This window comes from Aulonocara stuartgranti (genome assembly GCF_965226115.1).
Source record: "Aulonocara stuartgranti genome assembly, chromosome: 19".
Taxonomy (NCBI): domain Eukaryota; kingdom Metazoa; phylum Chordata; class Actinopteri; order Cichliformes; family Cichlidae; genus Aulonocara; species Aulonocara stuartgranti.
The window spans coordinates 1,414,778-1,429,431 of NC_138955.1; the positions used below are offsets into that span (position 1 = coordinate 1,414,778).

The following is a 14,654-nucleotide window of genomic DNA, read 5'->3' on the forward strand; positions in this document are numbered from 1 at the left end:
GATTCAAATTGAACAGGATTGCTGATTTGGCTCGGTGCTCTTTGGGCATCCCACGCATGGGAGGTGGAGGGTTTTTAAGTCTCAAATCTGGCCAGATATCAGAAGGACTGCAGATGCAAAATCTGGGCAGAGAATAAAATGTAAGGCACTGAAAGAGTAAAGGAAAAAAGATCAACAAAAGATTTAAGGTGCTGTTTTTTATGGGTTAAAAGAATAGTTGAACATATAATTTTAGAATATGTTCGTATATATTCTTAGAAAAAACAAAACCTTTAAACCAATCAGCTACAACATTAAAGCTACATGCTAAATTCTGTGCAAATTCCCTATTTATATATCTATTTATATACTAGCAAATCACAAGGTGCTTTATAATGCAGGGCAAAAAACTTGAAATAATACAGAGAAATCACCAACAATCAGATGACTCCCAGCAACAGTGGGAAGGAAAAACACCCTTTTAACAGGAAGAAACTGGCAAAACCGAGCAGCCAGTCAGGGAGGGGAGGCCATCTTCTGCGCCTGGTTGAGGGTGAGGAAAGGAAGACAGGACAAAAGAAATGCTGTGGAAGACAGCCAGAGTTTTACAACAACTAATGATTAAATGTAGATTGGTGTATTGAGTTAAGAAGAGACACTCAGCAGCCTAGGCCTATTGGAACAACGCTAAGGAAGGGTTCAGGATCACCTGGTCCAGCCCTAACTTTATCACAAAGGATAGTTTTAAGCTTAATTTTAAAATTAGAGAGGATGTTTGTCTCCCAAATCCAATCTGGGAGCTAGTTGCAGAGAAGAAGGGAGTGAAAGCTGAAGGCTCTGCCTCCCGTTCTGCTTTTAAATACCCTAGAAACCACAAGCAGCCTGAGAGCAAAGTGCTCTTTGAGTTCATATGGTAGTATGACGTCTTTACGATAAGAATGGACCTGATTATTCAAGATCTTTTATGTGAGAAAATCATTTTAAACTTGATTCTAAATTTAACAAGAAGCCAGTAAAGAGAAGCCATTATGGAAAAAATATGCTTACAAACTTTTTACCTCTCAGCCAGGCCTACATCCACTTCAGAATCAACAGCTTTCATAAGATCCTAGATTGTTGGGGAAAACCACAGGACAAACTAGGAATCATCATCTGGGATTTGATACTGCTAACCATTGCATCACCGTGCCGCCCAGCGGCGTGTAACAGCAGGCCGCAGCCTGATATCAGACTAGCTTTGACCCATTAAGGAATGGACAATCGAACTCTGGCGATATCTGTGGTGTCTGGACATTGGCAGCAGATCATTTGGGTTTTGTGGGTTGTTGGGTGGGGCATCTGCGCAGACACTTGATCACACTGGAATCTGGGGAGTTTGGATGCCAGATAAACTTGGAGATTTTTTTTCTTCTTTCGGGCATTATTGGTTAGTTTTTTTTAAACCTTGTGGATGGGATAAACTGTGCTGCCGGGAAAAACATGTGGGTGGAAGTTGAAACCAAGTGAATGCCACAATCAAAAGTTTTCCTGTATAACAGTGCGTTATAATGCCATGAGCAGTGTTCTTCAGTTTAACTGCCAGTGGTTATTAATGTTAAAGCTTGTAAGTGCTTGTTTTTTTTATATATATAGCAAGTAAGGTACAGGAAAACATGTAAAATGATGAATATTAGAGGTGCCTGGATGCAAATTTAGAAAGAGCCAGCCTTGCTGTTTTAAGTCATCATGCCAACCTGGCTGAAGCTTCAACTCTTTGCCTCCTTCAAAGCACTCTAAGAGTAACAGCTGAAGCTCTTTTCCGAACTTAGTGGTTTCTGTCATATTGTTAGAAGCTGCTTATAGAACAGAAGGACTGGATGTTCATCAGAAGTTAGAGGATGTTTTCTGAATATGCAGCCACCCTTGGAAAACCCCTTAAACCATTCTAATGGTCATCGAACTTTATTGGTATATAATGAGGTGTCAAACTGGTCACAAAGGGTACTGGAGAAGTCGTCAAATGTCATCTTTATGGGAGAAAGAGCTAAATGGACATAATAGTGGTATAGATCTTCTCTAGAATCATTGGCTTCTAGTTTTCAAGACAGAGGAAATAGTCCTAGCATAAAACAACAGGGCCACATACAGGGCTGGTTCCTGTTTGTCCTTTTGGAGAGAGTGGCTCCTGAGTCTATGTTGCTGCTGGTATCAGGGCACAAAGGGGAAGGAGGCCTTCTGTAGACAACATGGCTCCCCTGAGACAATAATAGTAGGAACCTTCCTACCTTGTTGAGTATCCTGAACTGAAGTTTAAATGGCAATCGTTAAAAACTAATTAATCATACTCTAAAGAAATTTGAGTATGATTTCATTGTGTACAATCAAAAAAAAAAGTTTAAGAAAAACTCCACAGACAACATAATGTTGCTGATACAACACTATGGTGATACTCGAGACTTTAATTTTGTCTGTGACACAATTCAAATTGGAAATTGTGTCATTTTCCTTCCTAATCTACACCCACTTCCCCCCACAATATGGGTATCATCCCCTGGTATAACTCATAGAATTGTGAGGTTATGTCGCCGTCAGACATCACAATGTGCATTGTTCTAATGGCTGCTTCTGGCTGACAGCCCAAGAATAATAACTGAAAGACTGATACGTGAGTGATAATCTGAGAAGTGAAATATGTTCAGCTATTCTAAACTACAATGGCCATGCAAGGCCCTCAGTTTTTGCTGAACCACGTGTGAGTATTTGCTGTATTTAAAAGCATGTATGACCTGGACTACAGACGATTGCTTCTGCGTCCAGTCACCGAGTGACCCATATTGCCTTCTCTTTCATTCTGGCCTCCCCACAGCTACAACCGATACCACTACCTGTGACCAAGCAACCCCCGCACAACCCCCACCCATCCCCATCATCGACCTTCCTTTTTCACATTAAAGTAAAACCTGGAAACCATTTTGCTACTCTTTTTCCTCTGGAGCCCTCATAATGACAGGAAAGTGCTCTGGCCCCAGTGCCACAGAGAGCAAAGGCACAAGCTTGATGGGAAACTGTAAGCCTCTGCATCAATTTCTCCTTTTAGGGCTCTGTGAATTCTGTTACACCCACACTCTGCAACCATAAATTTCAAAAGATTAAATAGCATGTGGACCTTATCTTTATTTACACAATATAAAATATTTTATCTACGTAAGGGAAAATGAGAAAATTGACCCCTAGAGTCTAGAAAGCCCTAACTTCTCATGGAGGAAATCAACTTGAACTAGTTCTATAATTTTGTTTGAAAGAGAACAGTGTTTTTTCTGCCTCGCTGAATGTTCATGTGAGCACTGCTAGTGTCCGAAAAACTTTTATCCTCAAAGTGTGCACGCTGCAGGTAAAATGCAGAGAATTATAGATTTTGCGGGTAGATTTAAATTAAGGAATTACAGTTTTTTGCAATCCATTTAAAGAAGCATTGAAAGTAAGTAAGGGCCATAAAGGTTAACCTGTATAAAGACAGTCTCATATACATACATATCAATGATATGTATGTACAGTATATGAGACTGTCTTTTTTGCTTATGAATAATATGCTGTTTGTGTTGCACTAACGATGCAAGGGCCATCACCTTGCAGATTGGGACTGACTTTGCCTGTGCTTTAGCACTGCAATCACTTGCACTCTGCTCATAACCCGCCCTGTAATCAACCAAGAGTTCATCTTGTTCCAGAAGCCAAATCAAGCTCATTATCAGAGATCATTACCGTGGAATGGTGTAATGAATCACAGATTGAAAACAAAATAAAGTTGGTTGTTTTTCTGGACAACAAACTAGTATGATAATAACTGTCTGAGATCAGAATTTTGGCAGAGTAAAAGAGATTTTTTTTCTCCTTTTAATAATTATGAACCTTTTTTCTTAGCTTACTATTCATTTTGGTTGCCCATAGACAACCAGAACACCCAAGTGTGAAAGAAGGAAGGACGCTGGTTAAAACAGAAGAGGAACACACACACCACTTCCTTCCATAAATTACCACAGCACCCACTAGATAGATATGGCTGCCTAGGAGGTCTTCTCTAGTAAAAGTCAAAGCTTTTTTGCTATCTGTGGTTTTTTACGACCGGCGTTATTGTTTGAGCCTGACAAACTCTCAGGGTCAACAAAGAGCCAGACAGCAGATAAGAGCTGTAACACACCTGCGTGAGGAAAGAAACTGCACACCCAGTAACCTGCTTCCACTATCTCGTGATGGATTAACATACAGTAGGCTGCTTACTATAGAGATAAGATACTCCTTTCTGTTTCACAATCACACTCGTGCACGTATTTCCTGATTATGGTCAAAATATATTAGATTGGGTGTTTATTTATTTCGATTTTAGAGAATTAAAACATATTGGTCGGTATAATGAGTTTTACAGGAAATAATAAAATACAGGCTGTGATAGCTTCAGATGGTTGCAATAATTAGCCGCACCACTTCATCCTCATTATACCAGCGGCTCCGAAACACTTTGCTCTCATTAGGGGCGAGCCATTGTCTGTCAGCAGTTAGCAACCATTTCGACTCTCTCATTACAAAACAAAGAGAGGGGAGGTAAAACAGTTTACCCACAAATCTTCCCCTGTGTGCACACTGGTTCACTCCACTTATTCAGGCGGGGAAGTAAAGCCCATCTGCTCGTTTTATAGAACTTCCCCCTCAAAACCTTCACCAGTGCACATTCATCAATTCTATTTGGCCTTAGCCAGCAGCATATTTGACCAAACACCCACCGAAACGCTCTCTTCAAAGCACGTCTCACTGATGGCCAAGGTTGATTGAGCCGCTACTGGGTAAGGTGGCCGTTGCTTAGAATGTGAATGCAAGGTCCTTTCCTACGCATCTCCTGTTGGCTTGGCATGAATGGCTTGAGCCAAAAGGAAAAGTTGGAGCAGCACAAGCTCAGCCGTGACAGCCACAGGAGTAGCTTCACTTAAAAAGAAAAAGAATGGGCAGCTGGTCTCCTGTCCTCTCGTAATCAGGCATGAGGACAAAACATACTTACTAATAGTTAGTAAGCAAACATGCCACAACAGCTTAGGTCAATGAGATTGGTACTGAATGATAGAAACCTCAGTGTTTTGTTGCTGCATGCACCAACCATCAACCTCTCTAGCCATGCTTTCAGGCACAGGTTACAGGAATGCTGAGGTTTTTCATCTGCGCTGTGGCAGGCATTATTGCTATGACTTCTTTGAGTGGTTTCTCAATTGGGTCTGTTTGAAGGCGCAGCACAGGGGGCCAAACAAATACACATTAATCTACACTTTGTATGAATATTCAGATACAGCTGTCTGTGACACAGAGATAGCAGCTGGTGTGCTTGGGCCCCACAGATATCCCAGTGCCATGCCTGGATAGAAGCCGTGGCATCTGGGCCAAAATGGGCCCAGCCGGCTCTGGCAAACCAGGCCCAGAATCTGCCCAAATCCCAGAAGCAGGACAGGTTTAATATACAAGGGTGGTCAAAGTCAATGAAGGCCTTTAACAGCCTGAAGGAGATACACGAAGACACTTTCAGCACGTCACTATTTTGCAATGAATCTCTGTCAAATGTCTATTAACTCGCTGTCTAATGTCAGGAAGGATAAAGATGATTGCAACCTTAATCATAAAATTTCTCCAGCATCCTCTCAGGCTTGGACTTGTGTAAATCTGTGAAACTGACATTACAGTAACACAGTGTTTCCAGTGTTAGTGGAGCTAAAGGCAAGCTCCCACAGCTTTATGTGTCACATTAAATATACCACCTTGTTTTGTTTTGTTTTCTTTGAGCACATCTTGACAAAGGAGACTAAATCGAATTTATCTTAGGTGAGTCATATGGGCATTTACTTTACGTCAGCCTCTTCTTTTGATAAATCAAAGCAACAGCAGGCTGGTTTTTGAACCAACAGCTGTTTAAAACACACAACGATCACGTTTTTCATTACGGCCAAATGTCATAACCAGCTTAGTGTGGCATTTACGTTTTCCCTGATGACATGAACGCAACTTGCCCTTTTTCATTACCCGGCTTAATCTCATACTAATCCAATGATATTGCCATAATAAGTAAAACAAGTATGCTTGGAAGACAAAGCCCCGCAATGGTGACGGCGTTGGTGTGCCTGGCGTTGGCACCTCCCTTACTGTGTGCTGGCTGGCCATGACAACACAACGCCACAGTGCTGGCTGTCAGCATGCCAGGCCCCCAGAGCAGCTGCCAGGCCAAACCCATCGAGCACTAATTCAGCCAGCCACAGGGAGCCCTCCCCTCCGCAGTTTCTTCCTTCTCCAGGCCCTTCCCGTGGCTACAATCACCCCGTCATCTGTGTGCACACACCCACATTACACAATGCAGGTTTTAATTATGACAAACTTGCCAACAGCTAATAGCTCATCTTTTGAATCAAAGACTTTCTTACATAAAGGGGGTGGCCAATAATTTAATAACTCCACCTTGACAACACCTTTGTTTTTTATCGTCAACTCTCCTCTCAAAGCCAACAACACAGGAAAAGAAAAGACCCATCGCAGCTATTATTTATTTCTAAATGTTTCCATAATTGCTATAATTTATTACTCAACATGATATAATGATGCTGCTCAGCATCAGAGGCTCGGGTAGGGGGGTAGAAGGGGGGTCTTGCATGAGTCATTTGCATGCTTGTCTTTGACACATGTCCACGTTCATTGCACAAATCATTAACATCCCGCTCGTTTTGTCATTATCTCCTGCGGGTGAAGGTGCACCTACGGAGCCTCAGGGACTGCGGCCAGGCCAGTTGCTCTGCGGTCGGTTAAGCGACGGCCAAAATGCGGAAACATTCAGCTGGTCTTCTGATGTGATGGAGAGCTTCTGTAGTTAAATCCTGCTGTGTCCTCGGCCCTTTGGGCTGATTGTGGTTGAAAGGCTTTTTCTACAGAGGATGAATGGAGTACTTTGGGTAAGAAAAAAACAGAAAGTATCTATTTCCATCATATTTCATCCAAAATAAAGAGCTACATTTGCACCAAAGTTAATAGAATTCATCCTCTTGCTGTCTATATGAAGCGTTGTTATGTCATAGCTGCCCCATACACTGGCTACTTATTAGACTGGACCAAAGTGGTGGACTGAAGGCTGACATTCCTAAATCCTGGCCTTTATCATCTGCTCCGTCACCTGTCACTCATCTCCTGTCTGTGCACGTCTATCCCAGCTGAAGGTCACAATATGGCTGATTCCTTTGGAGAGGCCCTCCCAGGTCCCGATGCTCCACGCCGCCTGAGTAAACATGGCGCAGCAGTTCATAAAGATGCGTATTGTGTGCCTGCATCTGTGTATGTGTGCATTTAAATGAACGTGTGCTTATTGAAGGGGGTCTTCCTGAGCAAAGCTTTCTGACTGCGGGGATACGTGCATGCCACTAGTGAGGCCGGCTGAAATATTGATGCTGTGTTTTGTTCTCATTTTCGCCTGTACTCGAGAGGCCATCTGGATAGGTCGGCCTTTCTCACGTTAAATATTAATTGTCCCGTTGAATACGACCTGGGGAGAGTAAAGGAGGGTTGCCTGTAACGTGAGAAAAAGAAAGGGAGAGGAGGGGGGGCTGTAGGGGGTGGGGGAGCGGAGCACGATTCAATAGGTTTTTCCTAACAGATGGAAGACTGGCTGCAGGGATGCGGTTAGTGGCACAGTGGAACCTGATATCTGACTGTATGCCTCCCTGCCTATAAATACAAAAGGATTACATGTGGTTACATTAATAATGAAAATCATATTATTCTGTTGACACGTGTCTACACAACCTGTCGTGGCGCGGTCAGAACTGCTGATGCTGCTCATCAGTCTGGTTCTTTGTAGTGCAGCTACTCAGGTAAGACCAGCTGATTGTGTTGTTTCAACAAGCCAATCAAACAAGTCGCTTCTGGCCAAGTCTGCCACCCCAGGCTAAACAAAGTCCCAGAGGAAAGCAGTAGCAGGATTAAGCCGAGAGGAAAAATTTAAACAGCTCACAAACAATCTGATTACTGATGAGCCACTGGTCCAAACTCTGATTAGCTTTCCTTCTTTTTCAGCGCTGAGCTATATCTCCCATGATCTGAGTGAGCACTTAGTCAGCAAACATGATGATCAATTTTAATGACGTGTTACAACAGCAAAGGTTTTCATTCAACTGTCCTTTCACTTTTAATAATTAACAAGGGCCTATTAATTATGAACAAATCCTCGAGCCTAACCCCGATCAGGAGGGAAGGTGTTGTCCAGGTCGTGTCATTTTCAGAGTTGTAAGCTGGTGGGGTGGGAAGGAGGACAAACACCTTTGTTTCTGGTACTCTCACAACAGCGCCTGAAGCTCTGGTGATCAATAATGCAGCTCGGCACGTGTCTGGGTGGCTTCCTTGCCGTCTTTGAATAATGTATGCAGTTTGTAAAAGTGTGACTTTTAAAGTGCTCATCATTGTTCAGTGAGTGAACCATTTCCATTACACCTTCAGGCCTCGTGGCTCGTACTGCTCAGTCAAAACAATAAATGGTCTTGCGCGGTTGAGATCTCCATTTTCGGATGCAAAATCAACACAGCTGGACATCCTAAAGTTTGTGTTTATGTCTGTGCGCTACCTTTCCGACTTTTAGTCTAAAATTAGCTCGGCCGCATCCTGCTGTGATGCTGAAGGTGCAGTCATCTTTCCTCTCTGAAGGACATAACACTGTCTGAAGTTTGTGGGTGGAGGGGAGGGGAGGCCGAGGGGGAGGGAGGAAACGGTGACTACCGTGTGACAAGCGCGCAGTTCCTTCCTCAGAGGCCTGAGAAACAGGAAGTGCTGCACATAAGGCATTATTGTGACGGAGAGGAAATGCAAGGTCCTCTAAAATAAGAGCTCCAATCTGGTGGTCAATGACAGGAGCCTGTCCTCCATGGCCCCTCGGAGACCTGTATATCCCCCCCCAACAAACTACAACCCCTCCACAACTTCACTGCTGATTGACGCAGATAAATATAGAGGGGAGCAAGCTCCAGTCACATTATATGGAATGAATCCTCTCTCGCTGTGGGATGGGATTTAAGAGCAGCAGCTCAAAGATAACATCACACAAATCGGTATTAAGATGATGCGATAACCCTTTTGTTCCTTGCTGAAACCTCGCGTACACAGACCGAGTAACGGGAGCGTTTCAGAGGGCTGAAAGAGGCATATGGGTACGATCCACCCTGTTGCAGGGTGGTTGCTACGAGAGAAGCAGGGCTTTGTGTCAGGCTGCCTCCCAGTTAATTAAAATCCTACATTATCTGTTTCATGCTTTCAATTAGAAAGCTTTGGAAAGGGCCCAAGCCTCTGCATGTAGATAACCATAGCAATAAGATGTGATTAATACTGGTGGGGGGCTTGCTCTGCAGAAATGCCCTGCTGTTGTGTCCATGGCTTGTTTTGATCTCTGGCAAAAATGGCTGCACAAAATCTGCAAGGCATGTCAAGCAGCAAATTAACAGGATAACATCATCTTTTTTCTGTTATTACAAAATATGGCAGGTGCTGACCACCTGTGATCAAAGCACGTCTAAAACAGCAGCAATGACTGAAGATAGAGAATCTGTATCCCTCTCTGTGTTCCTTCTGCACCAAGTCTAATGTTTTCCCCCCTTTTATTATTATCAGTAATCAAAAGAAGTGTCAGCCAGCAATGTTTTTGCTCAATTAACAGCAGATCCATCAGTGCCTGTTTCTGCATTTCACAATCAATTAACTGCAACACAGGCTGTACAGGCAATCAATCACGCTAAGTTTAGCACATTAATGAGGTTGTGGAGTTGTCTGGGTGTACTTGGTGTTCCACCAGCCAAACCCATCATTTCTCGTCACACATGACATATTGTGACATGCTATCAGAGCATAATGTGTGCGATAAAAAGGGGGTCAACTACGACTTAAAACACAAGATGAAACATTTAGTTGTATTAAACAATAAGAACTCCTGTATATTTTTATTTTTCCAGAAGCATAAATGACAAATGTCAAACAAATCTTTGCAAAACAAAACAAACAAACAAAGAACATTTACTGCCACCTACTGGCCATGCTAAGGAATTACACAGTGGAAAAGAGTAAACATTTGTGATGACTACTTTAATATCTGAATGATTGGCTCAGTGAAGATGAGATAGGCTGGGGACTTAATGTAAATTCTTCTCCACTCAAACCACAAACATCTTTAGGTGGGTTACTTTCCGAGGCCAGGTTCTGACATTTTATTCTGGAAAGGAGTCGCTTTCACACTACACTGATGTTTGAAGTCCCCAGCACTTGGGGATCTGAGTGGGTGGTAAGTGGAGAAGGAAGCCTCTTCCTCTTCCTAAGAAAGGAAAAGTGCCGTTGGATGGCTGCTCTTTCCCAAAGAGCCTTCCTCTTCCCATGAGATCCATTCGTACTCCTGCATCCCCTCTGCTCATACCTGCTGACAGAGAACAGTTGATGGACTCTTTATTGGTGAGGTCTGACACAGTGGCAGGAGCAGGATCCCGAGCATCCACAGCAGGCCCACTGGTGACCCTCAAAGGGCTAGTTGCAGACTGGTTAACAAGAAGCTCCTGTGGTGATGGTGAAGGAGATTCTACACTTGCAGGTTCAGACACATCTGGATGGTTTTTCCTTTGGTCTTCTTCTACAGCAGGTGAGGCCTGGGATGAAGACTGAGGTTTGGGGCTAAAGCGAGCCAGCAGACCCTGCTCTGTGAGTGGATAGTGACTGGAAGCCCACTCGTGCCTCTCGCGACGCATTACCTCCAGCTGCCTCAGCTCTCTGGGCAACTCCAACACACTTTCCTGTGGATACAAACAGTTGATTGGGACGGTTACTGCTAACCTTTAAACTTCTGCAAACCTCACATGTCAATTAAATACTCAAAGCAGTTTAAATCTGTGCAATGCTTGAGTAAAGAAAACGCCAGATTTAAGACCTTTACAGACACACACAATTAGCCCGCTGTGATCTGTGGATGTTATATTTCAATCTGAAATCCTGCAACACATTAGAGCTGATAAAAGGAAAAGCAAAATGTTTATTTTTGGCATTCATTTTTAACTTTTTCACATAAAGTTATATTAGCTATATTAGCCATTTCGCATGCAACGCAGGGTACTGTAAGAACAATTGAATGAAAAGTGTTGACCATGACTTGTGGACTTACCAATAACTGGTAAGGACAACCTTACCACGCTGGTCTACAATAACATTTATTTAATGATGCATAAGTCTGCGTGAGTGCAGATCATTAATATGTAGACACAACCGAGAAGACTGCATTTATCTCATGTGCTTTTGTGAATTGCACAGCTTAAAAATCATCTGAGAATTGCATCATATCGCATAGACCCTGTTTCTTACCTCAGCTATCATCTCTTTCCTTATTATTCCCAATCTGGAAGAGAAATCTCTCTCAGACATCTTGTACAAGGGCAGAGGGCAGAATTGACACTTTAAAAGATGGATGTGGGTTCTATGTTTGAAAATTCTCCCAGTTGTATAGAACTCTATAGGAAAGCAGCCCTCGGATCTTGCTCTGTGAGCTCACCAAACACTTTACTGATGACTATATTGGCTCACTCACTACTTTCGAATCATGCTGAATAAAATATAAAATCCACTTTGTGAATTCTGAGCATTATTTAGCCACCGTTATCAGCAATCACTGAGACATCAAAGTGGCCACGTCCGTCTTATACACTTTCTAAGAGACAGGCCCATACTCTGTGTTTTACTGATGACGGAGGAAAGAACCAAACATACAAATGTGCAGTTACATCTCACTAGAATCAATGCCATACATTTTTACCAGATATGAAAATACTGTACATAACATGCAGAAATGTCTTTCTGTGTGTTACTGACGTGGGAGTGTGTGAATGAAGCAGTGAAGGATAACGTAAACCTGTCCCACGCGTGAATGACAGGAAGCTGTCACTTTAACAGACTGATGAAGCCAGCAGTGTTGACTAAATCATGCGCGTTTCTATCATGTTGCCCGACTTTTGACTGGAGCAAAAAACTGAAAAGGATTATTTCTTTGAAGACAGCTAATTGTTTCTTAATTACCCACCATGCCAACATGCGCCAGTTCATCGGGCTGGTAATGGCTGCTGCTGAGGTAGGAATCAACCAGAGCCATGTAGTCTCTCATGAGCGTGTCCAGCAGCACCAGTCTGAACGGCTGTAGGTGGATCACTGATAGAGCCATCACCTTCAGCAGGGGTAACGGACAAGGCCGCATGTGCCACATCTCGCTTTCTTCCTGTAAAAACATAAGCCTGTTATAGCACCAAATACCTATACAGCACAAGAAAAAAATACCCTGGATAGGTCTGTGTGGTGTACCTTAGTGAACTGTGACTTCATCTGAAGAGACAAAAGCTGGGAGGGGGGCACCCTCAGATGCAGACTTAACACCTCGTGGAGAGTACTGACTCTGTCAGGAAGGAAACCTCCCGTCTCTGAGTAGAAGCACATGACATCTGCCACCTAAAATATTTAAAGAAGACAAAAAAAATGATTTCAATCAAACAGACAAAACAGAGACACATAAAATGAAAAGAACAATATGGATAATTTAGAGAATAATCTAAAGATTAGCAATAATGTGCATACTGCGCACGTACCTGAGTGTCAAAGACATTTGCCAGCTTTACTCCAAACTGAGCGATCAGACATCCAGCAATGGCTCTGCAGTCATGGATGACCTATAACAAATATCAAACCAATATGCTACGGTAATCATAATCACTGCCATAATTTTAAGAGAGCTTCTAATGCAGTTATTTGTCACCTTTAAAATGTCCTTGCTCTCCAGGATCATAGCGAGGCCATTCTTAAAAGCCCGGGCTCCGAGTAACAGGACATCAAATAGGTATACTTTGTTTTTAGTGGCAATCTAGAAGAATTAGGTTTAAGTTATTTTCCTTTTTCTGTCCTCATGATGGAGAAGGAACAAAAAACCAAAAGACTGACGACCTTCTCACCTGCAGCCAACACAGTTGTCCATTCTTAAATACCTCAACTCCTTCTGCTCCCACACCGATCACGTGCTGTTTCTTGATGTGCATTATCTAACACATTTGGATACGGTACATGGGTCAAAGAAATCTGAGTCATTTAAACAGTAGAAAGCAAACATCAAATCAACTCACAGTAGGTCCGAACTTCTCATGAAACTCATCAACAACTACGTAGTTGATGTACTCTTCATCCTCCTCGTCATCATCTGCAAAAAGAAAAAGAAAAATCCTCTCAAAAGTGAGACGTTCAAAACAAATGTGTAGCTCAGGGTTGTCTAACTCACGTTACCTAGTGGGCCGGACAACCTTGTGTCAATGCGAACGGCACATGTAACCCCCGAGACGACTCAATATGAGCAAAAAAGGGTAATTTCAACACTACGTCAAATTCTTTCTGCACAATAAAGAAATGCTGTTGTAATAAAGGAAAATAATCCTGTCAGGACATCTTTTTTGGCTTAATTTGTAAGAAACAAACAACTGTGTTTTCACAACTGCATAAAATTATAGAAAAGAATCTGGTACCAGATATTCCTTTAATTATAAAATTTAAAGTTTTCAATAATTTACTTTGATTTTTTTTTCTTTACCGTGGGTAGAAAACAAGCAAACATGTAGTTTAGGTGTTCATCTATTACTTAATTACTTTGGTGTAGTATAAATGACCATTAGCATACAGGCCTCCTTCATATTTTCCAAAGCTTTCCAAAGCCCATTCAGGACCCCGGGCCTTAGGTTTGACACCCCTGGTGTAACTGGTTCATCATTAGCTTTAGTGGAATAAATGAACTCACCCAATGTGCCTGTCTTCCTGTATGGCTGAAACTTTGCTACATCCAAGTGGTCCTCTGGTCTGTGATGGTGAATATTTCTGTGCACAGTTTTGTACATTGAAATTTATTACAAGCCAGGACAAAAGGCATTCTCACCAAAAGTGGCACCTCATGCATGTCTTACTTACTCACGGTCACCGTTCCCATCACTGCTAAATTCCACTGTTGAATTAATTATATAAAAAGTCAAGCCAGATATCAGAATGGACAATGAAAGAATACTGTGCAGCTTGGTACAAACCTGTTCAGGTATTACTTTTCATGAGTGAACTCACCATTCAGAATCTCATGGCCAAAGAAAATGTTTGTTCCGGGAAACCTCCAGCCATCACTACTGACAACTGCAACAAACCAGAAACCCCAACTATCTTTCCAAGACACTAATATAAAGTATTTAGCAGTTTTACTCTCTTATATTACAGAAAGAATTCATAAATAAAGTACAACATTAATTAAAAACATCTAACCGTCCGCCAAAATCAAAGCTTTGTTGGGGTAAATACGTTTCACGACCCCGAAGAACGATGAAGTCTTGAGGATCAATTTGATTCTCGCTCCCTTGAAGTAAGTCAGTAGTTTTACATCATCCACAACCATTTTAAATCATGTACGAGCTGTTTCAAGCGAATAAAACAGTGTATTTGTTGATTTGGAGATATCCTTATCCCCAATCACCGGTTAGCGGCTAGGCTGTTAGCTGCTTGCGATTAGCGCGCTGGCCGGGAATGTTGCGTTCATGAGCTCGTCGTTACTTAATTGTTCGAGCGCCTTGACTCCATAAAAAAACATCACCAGATAAAAAACA

The 14,654-nt window shown here is 42.4% G+C and overlaps 1 protein-coding gene across 1 annotated transcript; it reads right to left on the reverse strand.

The window, feature by feature from the left end:
- Positions 1-9,927: 9,927 nt before the first annotated feature.
- On the reverse strand, positions 9,928-14,591 carry exd1 (exonuclease 3'-5' domain containing 1). Its single transcript, XM_082515537.1, is given in 13 exon segments — positions 9,928-10,198; positions 10,200-10,274; positions 10,276-10,790; positions 12,065-12,256; positions 12,340-12,483; positions 12,621-12,701; positions 12,788-12,892; positions 12,981-13,067; positions 13,149-13,222; positions 13,811-13,887; positions 13,978-14,011; positions 14,125-14,190; positions 14,317-14,591. Coding segments are annotated over 13 exon segments (1,683 nt in total). The 5' UTR covers positions 14,447-14,591; the 3' UTR covers positions 9,928-10,095.
- Between the last annotated feature and the right edge of the window lie 63 nt (positions 14,592-14,654).